This window comes from Mugil cephalus, chromosome 6 (genome assembly GCF_022458985.1).
Source record: "Mugil cephalus isolate CIBA_MC_2020 chromosome 6, CIBA_Mcephalus_1.1, whole genome shotgun sequence".
NCBI lineage: Eukaryota > Metazoa > Chordata > Actinopteri > Mugiliformes > Mugilidae > Mugil > Mugil cephalus.
In genome coordinates, this window is record NC_061775.1 from 20,422,988 (window position 1) to 20,442,739 (window position 19,752).

General features: G+C 40.4%; 1 protein-coding gene across 4 annotated transcripts in view; it reads left to right on the plus strand.

Moving 5' to 3' along the window:
• The window catches only part of LOC125009342 (ephrin type-B receptor 1-like), a 97,093-nt gene that overhangs the window by 50,168 nt on the left and 27,173 nt on the right, over nt 1–19,752 (plus strand). For all 4 annotated transcript variants that reach the window (XM_047587235.1, XM_047587234.1, XM_047587236.1 and 1 more), the window contains exons 8-11: nt 4,654–4,729; nt 6,145–6,269; nt 18,234–18,399; nt 18,871–18,976. In XM_047587235.1, coding sequence (XP_047443191.1) covers nt 4,654–4,729; nt 6,145–6,269; nt 18,234–18,399; nt 18,871–18,976 — 473 coding nt within the window. The remainder of the gene's footprint in view (nt 1–4,653; nt 4,730–6,144; nt 6,270–18,233; nt 18,400–18,870; nt 18,977–19,752) is intronic.

Consider the following 19,752-nt stretch of genomic DNA (forward strand, 5'->3'; position numbering starts at 1 on the left):
GAAGAGCGCCCTTGTTTAAGGCTTTGTTTGTTCCTGGAAGACAAGTTTAGCAGAACTCTTCAATGACGGTAATTTGTTGTAGTGTTGGACACTCATCAGCTGTGTTCAGCTTGGATTCTTTTGGGCCTGGCATTCGTGTGGATGTTATTTAGACATGTACCACTCACTTAGACCAGACCAGACACCCCCGCCCCATAGTGAGGACAATACTTGATGACAGCAGCCATCCCCAGCAGGATGCAGTCTCACACAGACACACAAAAACTATTTGGGAACAACTCAAAAAAACAAGAAAAACAGCACAAGGTTTTGACCTGGCATCCATCCCTGTATTATTTCATGTCATTTTGATGCAATACTTTATCTATATTTATGAAAGTCTTATGTACATCCAGCTGCTTTACCTCTTCAAACTTTGATTAACTCAACTTTTTGGTTAGCTACCTAAACCTATATTTTTTGTACCTTAACATATTTACTTTTATACAGTGTCCCTTGTCTTACCTTATTCTACTTTTTTACTTTTTATTTAGCTATATATGGTATGTACGTGATGTCTCCGTGGTTACAGTGACAGTTGAACATGAAAATTAACAGCATTAGTTTGAATCTTGGGTGTTAGTAGCGTCAAAATTGTAAAATTAATTAAAACAAAGAGGAGCCGATGGGAAATTGACTGAACTAACAGATTTGAAAAGCAGTCAGAGATATATTTTTACTGATATCTGCCAAAGAAATGAGAAGTAATTGGGTCGCTGCCATATGAAGAAACAACTGGATTCCAGGCACAGTGTTGTGGTTCACATTTAGTCTCAGGTAACATTAATTTATGCTGTATTTTTTGATGAAGTCATACCTTAAGTTACTTGTTTTGGCGTAATTACGGCCGACAGTAACTATTTCAGTTCCCACAATAAATAAAACAATAAACAGAATATTTGCGATCACTCCTCGTCATCCTTTTAACTTCCGGTGTTACTTCTCAGTAAAGGTCTTAGCATTAGTATCTTTTACTTAACTACATTTATCATAACTGAAATTACCTAAAAGTAACTTAATATAATCTGATAATACACATTTTCCCCAACCTCGCTGTATTTATTGCTACATTTCACCATGTTTTTGCCACTCAGGGGGCGTGGCCCCAGGTAGCAGTGACGTCAATGCATACCCTCTGTTGTCACTCTAACACCTTAATTTTTAAATAAAGTATCTTATCTTATCTTATTTTGATGGTGGTCATAATGTTATGCCTGATTGGTGTATGTAACTACAGTACATGCACAATCTAAACTCAAATTTAAAAAAAAGTTACCACTTATCCTGTGGCCATCGGCTTTATTTACATCGACAATATTCCTTCAGCCCAGTTGAAATCAATCTAATTAGAGATTCCAAGGTAACAGTTTACATGGAGAATAAACAAAATGATTGTTGATACATGCTGTTTGTATGCCCCAAATCATCTTCAGAATGGAGCATGTGCAAAGTGGTTGTGCCCTGTGTGGAGTGGTTTCGTCTGAACAAAAGACCATTCAATAGAAGAAGATGGCTGAAGCCAGTAATAATTTTGGCTTTATTCATCTTTTCAAACACTTGTACGAACAGCTAGTTGTTTTCCTATCTCTGTGTTCCTCCTAGAAACTTGCCGCATAATATGATGTTTACCTCACGTTGGGCAAACATGAGATAAGAATGGAACTATTCCAGCCAAGGACAGTACTAATAATGCAAGCTATTTCAAGCTATTTCTTTATCTATGTAACAGGTTATCAAGTGTTTACACCAGCCCTCCCAATTTAATTGAAAATTGCTGCTGATTGGCCCAGTCTGTGTTGATTAAGATGGTTACATGAGGTATTTTTATTCTCATTATTAGTGGAGTACTAGTGTCCATCTAAACAAAGCCTCTGACTATTTGATCCTCGGGGTAGAGTGGAATATTTCTGCAATTTTCCCACCAGAAGTTACTTTGACTTCTACTGTAGCCTCAGATGACCCATTGTTTTCCTGTAGCTTTCATGTTAGCGAATTAAAATACAAAGCAGCCACTGAAAAAAGTAGCTATTACCTTCTTTAGAAACAGCCTTGCTGCTGTCAGCTCCTGTTTTGAATGCAAATAGCTGGCAGATATTCACTGTAATGCTCAAGGATACATACAAGCTTGCTGACATGCCGGCTTTTATGCGAAATCTGCAGTTACGTCTCTGAACACACAAGGTCAGAGTGAAGTGTATAAAGCCAGTGCAATGGGGAACCTTCAATATTCTGCCATTGTCCTCCTGTACCAATGACGTTTAGAGCCACAATCATTTTTCTTTCATTTCCCTGAGCTGTGGAAAGTTAGCTATCATAGGAAGACACTTACTTATAATAATAATATACCAAATGTATCGATGCATTTGTGAAATCCTGCCCTTTTTATAATGCTGAAAGCTAGTTTGAATGTAAAAAACTAAAATATCAAAAATAACGAACAAGACGATGTAGAAGCAGAGTCTGGAGTATATCATCTGTAATTACCGCCCTTTGAGGATTTGATTCGACAAAAAACATTGTTTCAACTGTCTTAATGATTAATCGAGCTCACGATAGACATGTGCGGCGGCTAATTAGTTGGACCTGCTAATTACGTCTTTGATTCGTTGAGATGAGACGGACTCTGAGATCCTTTCAGTTTAAAGCAGAGTTTCTACACCGTGGCATCTCATTGTTTCTGAGACCTGAGTGACTGCTAAACCACAACAAGTGTCCAGTCACAGCTTGGAAGCTGTAATTGGAAAAGGCAGCGCTGTCACACTTGGGCTTTCTGTGCACGTTGAAGTGCTGTGCATGCAGGTGAAGCAAGTGAGAAACTGTATACCTAAATGTTTTTCGAGGATATTTTTATTTAACCTTTGCAAATCCCAAAATAGCCCGCATACTGTACATTTCATATAAATAACAGTGAGAAAGGTTAGCATAGCCAGCTAACCAGCTGTTAATTACTGTGCATATAACAATAAACATCTTAAATCCAGGCCAGGCATGCAACATTATTTTGTGGAGTTAAACATGCCTAGCATGTATGCCCTATGAGTCCTGGAGATCAGTGTAACTGACTCTATGATCATTTTCTCTTGTAAAATTAAAAGAAAACACGTTATACTATTTGAATTCTGTTGGAATGACAGCTTATTATACTTGTGGCAGTAAAACTTGTCAGCCCCTTTGTGCAGTACAAGATGCTCTTCATTTATTTTCATGTATAATAACCCCAACCTTGGAGAGTGAGGTTTAGCCATCAATACATGAAAGCATCCAATTCATATCCATCAGCCAGAGAGGGTCTTTGTATCAAGCCCATGGCGCTAGCTTAATTAGCTAGCCTATCTGCTAGAACAAGTTGTAGCAATCTGATATTTTAGCAATCTGAAATCAAGTGCCTATATTACATAATAAATCAAAAATGTTATTGGGAACAGCTACATATCTGCAGGCCAGTCACAACAATTACATGAGAATTGTTTCAGCTGACCGTGATAATTTCGCAGAATTGTTGCCATTCACTTGTATAAAAAGAAAAAGAAAAAACATTTGTATGAAACTACCAGTGATTCCATATTTCCACCACTATTGCCTCATCAGGTTCCACTGTTTGGCTGGTGCTCATTTAATGAAGTCATTTTGTTGCTTCCCCTTCTCCTGCTATGGTTTAATGGCACCTGAGGGAAGAATTAGTCCCACCAACTGTTTATCTCCAGACACTTCTAATATGGTGACGAGGAATAGCTAGAGAGCGGCCATTTAATATAGTTGTAATAGAAAAAAAAACAAAAAAACAAATCATTAATCTCTATGACAACTGCACCTTAACAACAACAGACATACATACGATTTGGTCATATGTGTTTGGACGCTGTTACCATTACAACACCCAAATTGGAGGAACGGTTTTGGAACTACAACCATTTCTATATACAGTCTATTTTCAGCTGCTTGAACAGTATTTGACAAATTAACACAATCAGATGTCAGAAAATCCGTTGCAGGCAATAACTGCTTGAAGTCTGGGACCCGTGGGACATCTCGGAAGAATTGGTTTGCTTTTTTGTGATGTCCTGTATTGTACCTATCTTCAGTTGTTGTTTGCTCATCTTTTTCCTCTAGCTTTGTCTTCATAGAATGAAATGCAGGTTTAGACCACATGAATGTCTCACCGAGTTGCGAATACAATCCTTTTTTCAGTCATTGTTCATCTATACAGTGAGTATATATACAAATAAAATTGCTCATGCGTCACTCTGTGTGCATAGAGTTTTACAGACGATATTGAAGCCGTTTCGAGGTCTCTCCACACTTTTTTCTCCCTGTAATTCTCTTACAAGTTGATTTTACTTCAATCGCTTTTGAGCTCCTGGAAATATTAATAAACGTAGTTTTAACTCCCACACCTTTCCTCCAGTTTCGGTGTGAATGCCCTAAAATTAGAGCCCAGGCTTTGCTGCTTAAGCCTCTTAAAGTGCAAACACATATGGACTTGACTGCATGTGCCGTGCAGGAATAGAAAGCTTAAGAGGTAAAGCAATAGTTACTAAGACGTTGCAGTCCATGAAAATAAGCATTAACGTCTGTAAGGTGGAATAACTGACAATTACACTTTGCTCCCTACAGGCGGTCAACGGCGTCTCCAACAAGAGCCCTTACCCCGCCCAGCAACTGTCAATCAACATTACAACCAATCAGGCTGGTGAGTTGTGTGCGCAAAAAGGCCGCGTACATGTGCGTCTAAGCATCTGTGTGTGTGTAAGCATGCCCTGGGGCACGGTGGATTATGTGAGAGAGGGATGGCTGGGGAGATAAAGGAAATTGAGCTACAGCCTTTTAATTCATAAATCATGTTATAAGCTTGTCATTTCTCGTCCCCCGTCTCTGTCTTCCCTGCACATCCACAGCTTTCATCCGTCTATTCTCTTGCTTCTCTCTCGGCCCTCTCTTCTCTCTGTTTTATCCCCTCTCCTCTGCCTTCCTTCTTCCTCAGTCAGCCGCAGTATAATTCTTAGAGACCATAAAGTAACTGAGTTATTGCTCCATCAATACTTTATGGAGACAGACACAAGTGATATTTCCACCTCTACCCAAATTTAGATTTAAAAGCCGTTTTGCTCTGATGGAAAACACATCATTTACCTCATAGAGCAACGCAGGCTCATTCCTAATCGAAACATGATCCATTGTCACCCCGACGCCTTTTTTTTCTGAGCGCATTTGTAACTGCTGCCAGATGCAAACCTCTCGTTTTATCCCTGAAATCTTTTAGGACTCAACAAAAACTGATTCATTTTCAGGTTGACTGCGCTCGGGGGTTTTAAATTATGCAGTGCGCTTTGAGCGTATTTCATTGGCCTGTAGTATATGAAACTCGCTGCTCCTATAGAGAACCGTGTAAAATGTCAGTTGTGGTGATACTGAGAAAAGACTGAGGTTTTTCCTCTGGTGACAACTCGCTCACGCTGTCGGATTACGACTACTGAAGATGAAGTATTTGGCACTTGAGTTTTCACGGCGTTTACTGAGCATTATCGCAGCGCCGTGATGTCCTGATGACTCAGCTGTATGAGATGAATACACTCTATTTAGGACATAACGGTTTCAAACAAAAATCCCCATAAAACCAAGGAACAAATTTAATTATATTCTCTTTTTTTTTCTCCCCACTCCCTTTAAAACATCCATTTTAATTAAATTTAAAACAATGTAATGCATCTCGTCATAATATGTGGCATCAGTCTTCTCGTCTTGACTCCTTCCTGTCTCCGTTTTACTCTGTCAAAGTACAAATGTGATGAAAACCGTCTCACAAACGACCCCAGAGACAAAATCGTGAAATACATTACAGCCAACAGCTTCTGGTTCCCACAATTATGAGTACAAATGCACTGCAGACATAACTCTTGTTTCCCCATCAGTGACAAGTGCAGTAATTTGTTTTCATGAGCCAGGAAGAGGAAACATTTCCTCTCTTTTGGGTGTAAATAATCTCTGACAATACGTCATCATATTACACTCGCTATTTCCATATTTATAATGTTTGAACATGCCCGTGAATCCTCTTGGCTGCCTAATTGATTGCGTGCTCTTGTGTGTGTTTTTATGTTTTGTCAGCTCCCTCAGTGGTTCCCATAATGCACCAAGTGAGCTCAACGAGCCGCAGTTTCTCGCTGTCATGGCCACCGCCCGAGCAGCCCAACGGAATTATCCTCGACTACGAGATACGATACTATGACAAGGTAGAGTGTGATGATAAATGTCTGCGAGTGTGTTCCTTTTTGTGTGTGTGTGTGTGTGTGTGTGTGCTTTTTTGTTTTTTACAATCGTAGCCAGTCGATAAAAGAGGCAAATCAATAACAACCGCATCAAAGTAATCAATCATCAGGACTCTTACTGAGGACCAGCAGCGCTTTTAAACAACCACCTCAACTTGTAAAAAAAAAAAAAAAAAAAAGTGAACGGAAAAATGCTCATGTTTATTGCAGGTAAGTTTATTTTCCTAGTGATATCAAGGCAGGGTTTATGCACCGTTGCCTAGACTGATTGAAGCTGGGGAAATGAACCAACCACAGGAACCGATTTATTCTGTATTTTATAAGATGCAAAAACCCTCTGAACAGTTTTGAAGCTCAGTGGGATGTTTCTGGCCGTCACCGTCTTGGCAGCGCCTGACCCCTCCCAACTCCTGGCTCATCCAAAAATGGGCTGAGGCAGTAGATTATAAAGGCAGCAAGCTGCCATTCCCTTAATTATCCATAACTTTAAACTTTGACTTTATTATAAATGTGTGGTTTATTTAAAAATCCACCCCCGTACAGGTGTCACAAAGGGGGAAAATTAGCTAAAGAGACCAAATGAGGTTGTTGACGTGTTCATTTCTGCTGGAAAGTTTGCTGTTTAAACATGAAAGTGTGTGGATGTTGACCTGCTTTTGGAGCCATTTGAAGTACTACAGTTTTTGGTGCCTCAACATCTGATTAGTGATGTTCAACACCACCGATTGCCTTTCCGATCCGATAATGAGTAAAATTCAGGCTGGTATCGACGATACCGACAATAGTTTGTGCAAAAACACCTAACATGTCTGGTAAATCTAAAATCGTAGCTTTGTAAAGAATACAAGACACCAGTCAGAGCTGTTGCTGTTTCAAACTCTAAACAAATAAGAAACAAGTAAAATAATAAGACCATTAAAATAGATTATATAAATTGTATACTAAAATAAAAATAAAAACTTGCATCTTATTCTGACACTGTGTTCTTATCTTCTGTCCTCATCATAAACGCCTCGGATTCTGTGTTGTGGTTTAACCTGACGTGTTTCACAAGGTTTGTTGTGTTGTCACAACTCACTAGTTTAGTTACTTTTTTGCATTGTTAGTACATTACCTCGAATGACTGAAGTACAGAGATGTATAGTAATGAAACAGACCTACTTCACCACTGTACTTGGCTACTAAAATGCTGTGTCTGTACTCTACTAAAACTAAATATTAAAATAAACTACTCCTAGTACTAAGTACAAAATATTTTGAGTACTTTAGCACTTCCACTTAAGTGTGGTGCTTAAAGAACACTTCAGCTTCGACTCATGTCACTTTTTTTGATAGAGTACTTGCACTTTTACTCAAGTTTGGGTATCTAGTACTTTATATATCAAAAGTATTGATTTGAACTTTTTACTCTTAATGAGGGATATTTGTCAAAATGAAGATTACATTCTTGGGACATTAAGTCTTAAAATAGTCCAAACAGTCCAAAATTTTAGTAAAAAGTCTTTGGTCAGTGGAGATAATGGAGCGCTCTTCAAAATATTATTACTTTTAATACCTGACAGGACAACGTGCACTGTCAGCGTACCTATTAGATGTATCGTTCCTGTAGCTCACTCTATTTTCTCTCCCACTCGTGTATTATCTTTTATACTATATTACTTCCTAATAAGTGACGATTGATCGCAGAGCTACAAAGCATACTTCATTTAGCCCGTAGTTGCACTGGCAGGGTTTTACAGTGATGGAGAGCTTCGCATTACACCAGCACACATAAACTGTTTTGTGCAGTAAAATTGATCGTTCATTCATTAAACCCTTGTCTAACTATAACACTGGAAAGGTTTATTGATTTATTGAATCTAATAAAAATGTGAATGTTTCCCCGACGAACAACTGACATAACAGTGATAGCAACGTGAAACCAAATTAAGATGTGTAAGGTCTGTGATAATCTGGTCATTTCGTTTCTCTATGGTAGTTTAGACTCACTTATATTTACCAAACGTTTCCATTTTGTCCAAACCTACCTGAATCTTTAGGTTTTTGTTTTGTATCACACTGCGGACGATAAAACAACATATTTTCTAGCTGTTTTATGAGAATATAATCATACCAGCAGGCGTGTTTTTTACACCTCTGATGCAGAATTTTCTATAGGCTCCAAAGTCCGTGGGGACGAATATCATAGCGCTTGTGCACCGCAGACACTAATATTGCTCTAATGTTTGCTGAGTGAGATTGTCTCCTAGATTCATCTCCTCAGCTGTGTGGGCTTCAAGGCTCTCTGTGGATCTTAGTACGTGCCAGAAGTCAGCTCAGACCACTGGTGTTACATGCAGTACTTACCACTATCTGTGTCTATATAGGAGTGTGTCCTCCCAGAGAGATAAGCTCCAACAGAGAAAGTTGAGCATTTGTGAAGGAAATCCTGGTCTGAATGTCAAGGATTTCCTGTCCACGCAATACTGGCTGGAGATAAACTGTAGCTATCCAAAATTATTGCTTGTATCCTCTTTCTGACCCAATTTCCAATTAGGGACGGGTAATCTTGGGGTTTTATCTGATGCCGGAGCCAAACTGGTACATTTGAAAGAATGGAAAACATGCAAACTTTGTCCAAAAATGGTGCCTTTTGATTCTTAAGTTAATCTGTGACGTGCAAGTTAAACAGAATATTAAATAATATAAGTACAACTAAGACTAAGAAATAACTTAACCAATATAAAATACAAACTGTCATAATTACCACAGTATACAGTGGTGTGGGGCCCTGCAGGCTATCAAAGACGGTATATTTCTCAGCTTTTAAAATAATGCTATCTGTTGTTAGATGTTTAGTCAAAGAGGTGTTACCTCCCTTGCACATTATCTCCTTCGGGCACTTGTTGCAGGTTGCAGATCCTGCATCTTTTGAAGTGAAGTACAGCCAAACGTTTGACCTTATGTGTAGAATCAGAAAAACAATAGAGGCAAGTGGGCGCTAATTAAAAATTCAGAAATCTACGTTTTCAGTCCGGTTACTACAATTTCCGTCAGCACTGGTGCCATTATCATCATCATCCCTATTTCCAGTCATTATAATATGAACAATCACCCCAATACTGATGCCTTGGTGTAAGAATTTGTGCATGAATATGAATCAGCAGAATGTGAATAAAACAGCAACAAGCCGTATTACTTCAACTTAGTGCAAGACCCAGGAGGAGAACTCAGCAACCCTTATCTAAAAGCCTGATACTAAGCCAGAGGAGTTACAAACAGCCATTGGGCTCACCCCCTGTGGAGACTAACCTCTGGTTTCAGAAGAGATGTTATGGCTTGGACCTGGACGGACTGACCCTTGGCAACGTCCACATGTTACACAGAGATATTGCCATCTCTGTGCTGTGATCATATTTCTTTTCCTAGGACACTCCGATGCTCCAGCTTCTAAGCTCTGAAGCAATTTCCTGAGCAGAAATAATATTATTGATCCTTGTGGATGTACTGTTTCTGTTGTTGGTGTTCGTTGTTTTCCGAAAGAGATTAAAGCACGAATGTGATGATAAAATTGTTGCTCCCACTGTTTAAGTGCAGCCCTGGAAGATCTTTTTGTCTCTCTAAGTGAATCACTTGAAGAGGACTAACTCACTAATTTATTCCCTTGCGGATGCTGTTCAAAGCTGTTCTGTGAGGCTGTCTGACTGAACCAATCAAGCCTTCAGATGGGTCTAATCTGTATGAACCAGGAGACTGTGAACAAAAGACTTCACGACAGAATTCGCTGATCAAACTAGTGTGAATAGAGAATAGAAAACTAGTGGCACCAATGAGAGCTACGGTTACAGGGTTATCACAATCCACTTATGCTTAAAGACTTCTGATAGTTCTCAGCTATTGTATTTGACGGTTGCTCGCTAGGGACTTCACTGTCCCATGACGCTTTAAGCATGATGTTGACTAGTCACGGGTCACATGACAATAACCACATGAATGCCTTTGAGAAGACAAGTGAGCAGCCCATCAAGTGTGTCGAAATACTTCACTAAATATGAAACCCATACTACCGTGACTTGCAAAATATGTAAGTCAGCCCAAAAATAACAACAGTCTACTTACTCTTGTAATGCACTCTCATCTGTAAATACATCTGCTAATGGTAGCAGAGGCAGCAACAGTCCAATTAACAACTTCACTGAACACCCTGCGGTAACAGAGAGAAGGGGGCTGCAAATCAAAATTTGCTGGTTAATTTCTTTTTTTTTTCTTCCTTTTTTTAAATTTAATCCCGGCTAAATTGTCCCACCCTAAAACATGTTGTGGGATACTATTAAATGCTATTGATGCTGCTAAGTTGCAACCTGTTTTTATACAGGCTATACATATCTGCAGCACACAGTATATAGAGCATGAACTATTCGTTCTCCGCATATGTATTCAGGACAAGAATATAGATGTCATTGTTGCAAAGCATTACTTTCTATTGTGTTTTTATTGTGTGACCTTCCAGCGACTTGTCTGTGTTGACTGGACTTTCATCGCATAACAGTTGACTCTGAAGTTGTGCAACGCCCTACTGGTTGCTAGAGGATGCTTCTTGCTCTGGTTGTTTTTAATCAACCAGAGTAAGTAAGTAAGTTGGTAAGCTACCAACTAACACCAGCTAACTAGCTCAGTCAAGAGCAGTATACAGTATGCAGCACATCATTGGGATTTTCAATTGGGCACCTCCCATCACCGATATTTTGTTAAGTTAGGCCCATGACATCTCAAGAAGGCTTAACAGTGAGTTCCAGCATCCATGCTGCCACAATCGCATAACTTTCAACCACTGAGGGATTAGCTTAGCCCTTTTTACTGCTAGTCAACAAAATACACAATTGTGTCGGTGGGGTGTATGAGCTGCCTCTCTCACTGGGAAGGGGTGGGATGAGGGCATAGACCCTGATTCAGGTACGGAATTTGGATTGAAGATACAGGACTGAACCACGACGCACACACCCAAACACAAAATCAAACTCCTACCCGTGACTAAGACCAAACCACGTACCAACTACTAAAACTACTCAGCTAGCCTAACCTTTAGCATGCTCCCAAGCTAGTGTGTTTCCTCCTTGGCCACAGCCACTCACTTGCTCTACTGCCAAGGACATGTTGTTGTTGTCCTTGCACAGGAGAGCAATGGTGGATTTTGCCACAAATTCACGGCAACCCACCCAGAAAACAATCTCCTGAAATAAAGGCCAGGCGCTGAAAGCCTGCCATGAGCATGGGAACTTTAGTGGCAGAAACCAAAGTCTTGTGGTAACAATTTGGAGTTTATCCCATGTATCAGTAAGCCGTATTAGACTTGCATTACGTCAAAATTGAGATTAGTTCAAGAGATTAGATCAAAAGGCTTTTCTGCCTACCTTTGCTACATTTTTTTCTTTTAATTCATTAACATTTCATGGTGTCTTGTCACCACATCACTGCTGATCTCTACCTATGTGTGCACCCCCAAAGACATACAGGACATAATTGCTTTTCCATCAAAAGTGGCCGCTGTAGGAGTGTGCATAGCTTGTGTTTGTAATTTAGTAAAAAGGAGGAGATGCATTTTGAAACTTGAATTACCAGCAGCACCCAGAAGTAAATAAGAGAACGTCCTCATTTTTCCTGAAGCTCAGCCCTCAGCTACAAAAACAAGAGTGTTGCGTCAAACCAAAGAGCGAAGCACCTACAAGGGGTTGCATAAGACATACCAAAAAATAAATAAATATATATATATATATCTATATATCCTCAGCCCACATTTCACTGCCCACCATCTTCCCATACTTTTCACAAAACCTAAGAAAACAGTTAGGGGCATTCTTTAGGATACCACTGCTGGTCCCTGCACTCTTTTTTTTTTTCTTTTTAATACATACTGTCAGTGAGTTGGTACTTTCATAACTCACTGAAAACTCTCAACTGCAAACAGAACTACAAGTTTAAGACTCTTGTCAACGCCTTCCTTATCTATCCTCTTTGATGAAAACACTCTTAAACTCCACGGCTCTAGAGGACTCGCACAGAGATTCCAATTTTCCAGCTCGTAATAGTGCACGGCTATACGTTCACTGTGTTGCACAAAGAAGACTGAGAATGTGTGTGATTGTATGAGTGGCATTTTTATTATCAGGGTTACTACTGCTGCTCTTTTTAAAGGCCTAATGCAGCACTTACACAACCATTTATCGTCATCATAATGTATTAACTTTTTTAATAAAGTTGCTGTAATCGTTTATTGAAATTGTGGTTTTTATGTAGCTGGTGTAAGTATGCACAGAATAACCTTGATATCTTTCCGAAGTAAACTTCTAATGAGGCTACTCCAGCAATCTCACTGATTTTTATACAAAATATATTCCAACATGGCTCCTCTGTGTCTCACTACTGCAGTGAATTGCTATTAATAATGACCTACTCATCCAGATCTGGTGTCCAATGTCTGTAATGGATGAGATGCCGTAAATATACTGAGTTTCTTTTCTTTTTTTTTATGAAATATAACCCAATGAGAGCTAATTGAGTGTTATTCTTCTCCAATTAGAAAAGTGCATATTACAGAACAATGCTAACACACAAGCACGCAATCTGGTGTTTACCTCCGTTGCCGAAGTGTAAACCAAGCTTTAGTCCTACCAGCGTCAGCAATGGTTTATTTCAACCATAACCACTATCATTTCCTCAGATAATAGCAGGTCATTTAACTGGTTTCTCTGATGGTCATATCATGGGTCATATTGGAAAGCATTAATACAAACATAATTCACTGATTTCTGCAGTGCAGGGACTTTTTTTGAAGTATCATATATATAGTAAAAACAAAAAAAAGGAATTTCCCCTTTGTGCAAAAACTCGGTACCGGAAACTGCTTTGCACATCAGATGTTTAAATTACGCTAAATCATCAAGAAGCTCTGACCAGCCTAAACTTCATTCTGCAGCATTGCAGTGAAACTGGACATACATACAGCAGGATCCTTACCAAACTTTCTTCAGCCACAAAAAGACCAAATGGATGTTCTGGTCCCCAAGGGGCTCTGAGCTCAGCATCATGGAGTCAGTTTGGAATTACCGAATGAGATATAAGACACATATACTGACTAAATCCACAGAAAAAAAACACTGCTGCAAAGTTGTTTGAGATGCTGGAACAACCTACCTGCCAACTACAGCTGCACAAGTGCACCCAGGAGAAATGTTGCACCAAAAAATATGTTTTTTTGTTTTTTTTTTCACTTCTTTGTTTTATCGAAAGCATCCCCACTGTACTTTTAGTGCCTAAAACTTACCTCCTTGCTCAGCACCAACCGCAGTTTTAATAACAGCAAAGTTCCGGGAAGAGATGGAGAACAACGATAAAGAAGGAGAAAGTTGAGATTCTTCCTCTCGGAGAGCAATTACAGTGAGGACAGAGTGAGAAGGAGTGCACTGGCAGAGAGAGGTAGTGTAGCTGGAGTCTGACAGGCGCAGATAAAACCCTTACTTAGTCAAAATCATGGCTGCGACTTTACCGTAAGTCAATCTTATTTGCTGCCGGTTTTGCTTTAATATTAGCTAAAATGGAAGCCAATTAAGATACTGTATTTCATACAGTAGAGCAGTCGACCACATAATGACTAATTTTAGCTCATAGCTTGAAGTGAATATGTCCCCGGGGACCAGTTTGATAAGCTTGCAGAGAGAGGACAGGTTTTTCTTTCCAGTCAGCTGCACTGTATCTCCGTCTCTGGCAGTTTTGTAATTTTTTCACCTTCCTTCCCCTACACCTCCTCCTCCATTCCTTCCTCACCCCTTCCCTCTCACTCTATAAGATAATGAGGTTTTAATGTAGTAAATGTGATATGGCACAGGAAGGCAGGATTCCCCCCCACTACTTATCTCTGGCTACCAGGCCTTCCCAGATGGGCTGGCCTCTAACCTCTTCACTTTGGCGAGCATAGAGCACCCCCACCTGCCTGCCCCATCTACAAATCCAAACCCAAACCTCACCTAGACACAACACACCCCATTTCATTCATTCATTCATTCATACGTGTTTATTTGTTGTAGAGAGACAATGTACATTAATTTTCAAAATGAAATGTAAATGCACCCAATTATAGCCAAAAGGCTGGTTTCCATTGGTGTGCTCCCATTAGCCATCAGCAGCATGTAGAATGTATATACATCCCCAAAATCACACATGGCGAGTATTCAACAACAACAAAAACAACAAGTTTCAAATAAAGATGCAAACCAACACTACCAGGGATACACGGACTAGTGTTGACAAATTTGGCCGTCGAATGGTGTCAAACCACCCATCTCCCCACAATATATCCCCACTCTGACCTGTCCACCTCATCACCCACCATCATTTCTCTCTTCCTCTCCTCTCTGCTCTGCCGCCGACCCTTCCACCCCGCCCACTACACCCCCCTCCGAATCCTCACGGCATGATTTCCTCCCCCCCCTCCTTCTGTCATACCTCACCATATCTGTCGTTCTCCCTGGACCGTTTCAATTTAGCCCCAACAAAACCTCTTTTATCAGGATGAAACCGGCGGAAGAGTGGATGCCTAGAAGGAGGCCGTAGATGGATGGAGGTAAAAGGTGGTGGCTGGTTCCTAATTCACCTCGGGGGGGTGGAGGTGAATGGGTCAAAGAGGGCGGAGAAACACACGGAGGGAGCTGGTGGGAGACAAAACGAGTGATGGGTGGATAGATGAGGGGCATAAAAGAGGAGAATGGAAAAGGTTGGAGGTGAGAACGAAATTATTATGATAATGAGCGAACAAAGGTTTTTTCCTCCTTTTTTTTATTAACCCGTTATGGGGCAAGGAACCGTTTTTGGTAACTGCAGCACGCATTTTAAATTGCGTCCGTGTTCCTCTCAGTTAGACTGAGAAGCATGCGGTTTTCATTCAGCCAATCAGACAAGATCAAAGCAATATCCTCAGGTCAATTCGGGGTCTGCAAAGTCCACCTCTGCATGAACGCTGAGCATAGCTGCTTTAATAGGAACCATGAAGAAGTGGCCTAATGTTCTCTAATGTGATCATGTGCACGTTGACAAGTACCTGAATCAGCACTTGTTGTTTAGCACTGAAGGGTAAGGTAACTTCACAAAAGTAAAAAAGTCTTCTCAAGCCCTGCAATAACACTCTAGGGTTGAAATTAAAGAATTTCCAAGTATTTCAGTGAGTGCCCTATAAAGCGTCAATTAAGCCTAGTGTCTGAGAAGATGCAGTCATCCAGGTAGGTGGTATAAAACAAAGGAAGGTTGACTTGTTTGAGGTTTCTTGAAGAAGTTTCACCACTCAGAAAATCTGTGTGTTTTCTCTCATGAAACCAAAATGACCAGGGTACACATATACACATCTTATTTACATTATTAACATTTTTTATTTCTCTACTGGACTTTCTCCCCTCTGTGTGTAGCTGCCTTTGTGAGTCGGTGACATGAAATTCTCATTCTAATGTGCCCCGCTGGTGTAAAGCTTTGACTGACAATAAAAAAAAATGTCTAGGTCTAAGTCTGTTAATTACCCAATACTCACCTGAATTAGAGGATGTTGTTCAGATTAACGTGGGGGACATTGTCTTTGGTTAATGGTTCTGTAATGACCTATTAATGACGAGAAACTCTCCAGGCTTAAGCTGTAAATGGGGATGAGACATTAAACCCGTGTTGTGAGCGTCCGATAAGTGGTGTCTCAGTCCGCCTGTTTAGGAGAGGGTTCAAGCTTAGTGTTGTCTCGTAATGCAAAAAACTTTTTTTTTTTTTATGCGGCGAGGCTTTTAAATATTTGACTTTTAATGAAATACATAGTTATTAAAACTTAATATGTTTTACTACCATCGCTTAGTGACACTGCTATAGGTCTCGGCTGCTGGGGGACTTCCCACTATGCTCTGAGCACCTGTCCTCCGTCTTCTTCTTCTCTAATTGCTTCTCTTCTCTCACTTTCCATGCGTTTGTGTCCTGCTGCTACTTTACAACATATTATTAGATGTGCGTTCCTCTCTCCAGCTCCGTGTTCATGATCTGCTGCATGCTGCTCATTAACCTGCCCAGTTTTCATGGCTCATCCATTCCTGCGTTCATGCATAACTCTCCACCCTACTTAGGATACTTCTTATATTCCTAGCTTACAGCTAGCTAACTCACCGCATCAGCTGTATCGTGTAGTCTTGTTTGTTTGTATCATGTCGATGCTACATCTACACTTTAATCAGGTGTATGAATAATCTTGCTCGTCCTGCTGCTCTCCCTCTCTTCCAGCTGGCCTCAAGCAGATGGGTCCGATTTTATATGAGCTGGATTCTGCTCAAAGTTTCTTCCTGTTAAAAGGGAGTTTGTCCTTACCACTGTCACCTTAGTGCTTTCTCTGGGGGGGTTCAGTGTCTTGAGATTGACTCTGTATTAATAAAATAAAATTGAACTGTATAAGCAATAATCCAGGGCTCTCTTTTATCAAACTATACATAGAAAATTCTGCCATAGGAATGAAATTTAGAATGTGTGTAAGCACAAAAAATCCAGATTTATCAAATGTTTGGACACCGGTCCTACGCACACTAATAAGTAATCAGTGACGATAAATCCCACCCGTTCTTAACTACTATGCTCATACATGGTTCGGGTCATTTGCATTCAGAAACGCCCCGAATTGACCATGTATGGTAGCAACAATCCCTTTAAGAATGCGTGAGTGCAAGACACCAGCAAATCCATAAATGGAATAAAGGATCAACATCACACACACATCATAATACTTTATTGCAAATAAATGAGTTGAAACAGATTGATGCATACGCGTCGCAAATGTTAATTAAAAAAAAACAAAAAACAAAATTAGATCAAAATAAAATAAAGAAAACTTAAATTTTTCACTTTCCAAATATCAGCTAACGGGCAGACTTACCTAAAATCTCTGTATGATCCTCTCTCTAGTTTGAATGAGTTTTTGAGGCTTATACTGAAGTGCGTTTCTCCAGCAACGTTGACATAGTTGCATCTCACATTATTTGTGCCCTGACTGAGTGAAATGATTCACAAAACTGGAATCATTGTGTGGTTTTATTGCGATATGGGCGCAATCTATGGCTCCAAATTATGTTTGGGAATCCGACAATGGGGTGAAATCCTCGTTTAATTTCAGCTTGTTGGTGATGTCTGTGTGGGAACTGGATGTAAACCAGAGAAATTACTGCATCCAACACTGTCAACATGGTTCTGCTTAGCGTCTCCAAACTCTGGTTGAAATATTCCAGTGGCCAAACATCCCAGGATGGAAAGGAGCCGGATGTACACTGGGATGACTTTGGTACATTTTGTTTCTCGCTCCAACAAGAGTTTTAAATCACGGCATAATTCCATCAGTATGTTTTTGGGAAAGCACTGTTGGACAGATCAGATCAACACTCTTTGTTTTTTTTTGGGGGGGGGGGATTTTTATTTTTTTGATCCCAGAGCAAATTGGGGAGGTGAACCTGTGACCCTTTGGCCTCCAAGCTGCGCCTCTATCCTGCGAACCTTAGTATTATGGTCTTGAGCTGACACAAACAAGAAATAGTGGCAGGATTTTCAGTTGTCTACCTTTGTGATGATGTGTGGTATTACACGTGAGTCGTGACATCACTCCCTGAGATGCAAGAACAAAGCAAAAATATGTCTTTTTAATTAGGAAAATTGGAAAAATGATAAGTAAGTAACTTTAATCTGGTTACTGGTTTGGAAATAGCAACATGTTAGATTACACGTTACTGTAGCATCACTGTAAAAATAAAAGATGTCTCAGTTTGCTTTGGTGTTTAGGATTAACCAGTTTTACAACCAAAACCAGTTCCAGAATTCAATTTGTGTCCAACAAATTATTCCTGTCATATCTCAGAGTGAAAAGCATCTATCTGTGCGTCTCTACCTCCTCCTCAGTCCCAGTGGTCAGTCCTGAACAGCTCAGTGGTCCAGAGCGAGACGCCTAATGTGGTTCTGGAGGGTCTGAGGCCAGGGACCGGCTACGTGGTCCAGGTGAGGGCCCGCACTGTGGCTGGCTACGGAGCCTACAGCAAGGAGATGCTGTTCCAAACCCTCACTGACGGTGAGTGGGCGGGTGGGCGGCTGGTTGGCTGGAGTGTGTGGAGGTGTGTTTGTGTGTGGGTGGAGGTTTGTAGTGGAGAGGAGAAAGAGTGCAGAGCCGAGAGAAGCGACGTGAGAGGCTGCGCAAGAGTGAAAATCTGGCTGTGAAGTAATTAAATTCTGCCCTGCTTTGTGTGTGTGTGTGTGTGTGTGTGTGTGTGTGTGTGTGTGTGTGTGTGTGTGTGTGTGTGTGTGTGTGTGTGTGTGTGTGTGTGTGTGTGAGAGAGAGTGCTTGGAGTCATGTAAAACGAGCTTTGTAATTGATACTGTATGTGTGTTAGACAGAAAAACATTGTCTGTTGTTTATTTTCCTTTTAAGAAATGTCCAGTTGTGTGAATATGAGAATCTCAAAAAATGCAGGAAATTAAATAAGAAATACGATATTCCATTTTCTCACTTAATGTGTCGGGCTGTTGTCGTGTGTTTCCGCAGACGAGTACAAGTCGGAGCTCGGACAGCAGCTCTCCCTGATAGCTGGATCTTTAGTAGGTGGGGTGTGTATCGTCTCATTGGTTGCTATCGCCATCATCTGTACCAGGTAATACACCGCAGACACACACACACACACACACACACACACACACACACACACAGACACTGCAGATATACGCACATGTTCCTCATAACTGTGATCTAATTGGTGAAGATGGGAGACATTTGTCTTGTTAAACATCATGCTGTACACACATGCTCAACAATCTGTCAGCAGTTTCTCAGTCATTTCAGCCATAACATTATGACCAATCACAGGAGAGGTAAATAACAATGACCGACAGCATCCGTGTGGATGTTACTTTGACCAGACCAGACATCCCCACCCCATTGTGTGTCAGGGGGAGATGGACACACACACAAAAACAGTTTAGGAAACAACTCAATAAAAACATGAAAAACTGATCTCTCCTCCAAATTCACTAGATCTCAAACTGATTAAGTATCTGTGGGATGATCCATAGAGCCTCTCCTCTCAACCCAGAGAACCCAAAGTCCCCCCACTAACAACATCCTGTTGCCAGACCCCCTCAGAAGGTCCATGTCCATTCTCTGATGAGTCACAACTGTTTTGGTGGCGCAAGGGAGACCTACACAATATTAGGGAAGGTGGTCATAATATTATGGTTACCATTAGTTAAAGTGCAACTTTTTGGTCCACACACAGGCAATGTATGGTCATATTCAGCCTTTTTACCAGTTGGTTTCAAGCGTTCTTACCTTACAAGTTTGAACATTTGTACTGATGTGAAAAAAAAAACAAAAAAAAACAAATTGCAAAAATGCAAGACGGCTATTATAAAATACACAACTCTTTTCTTT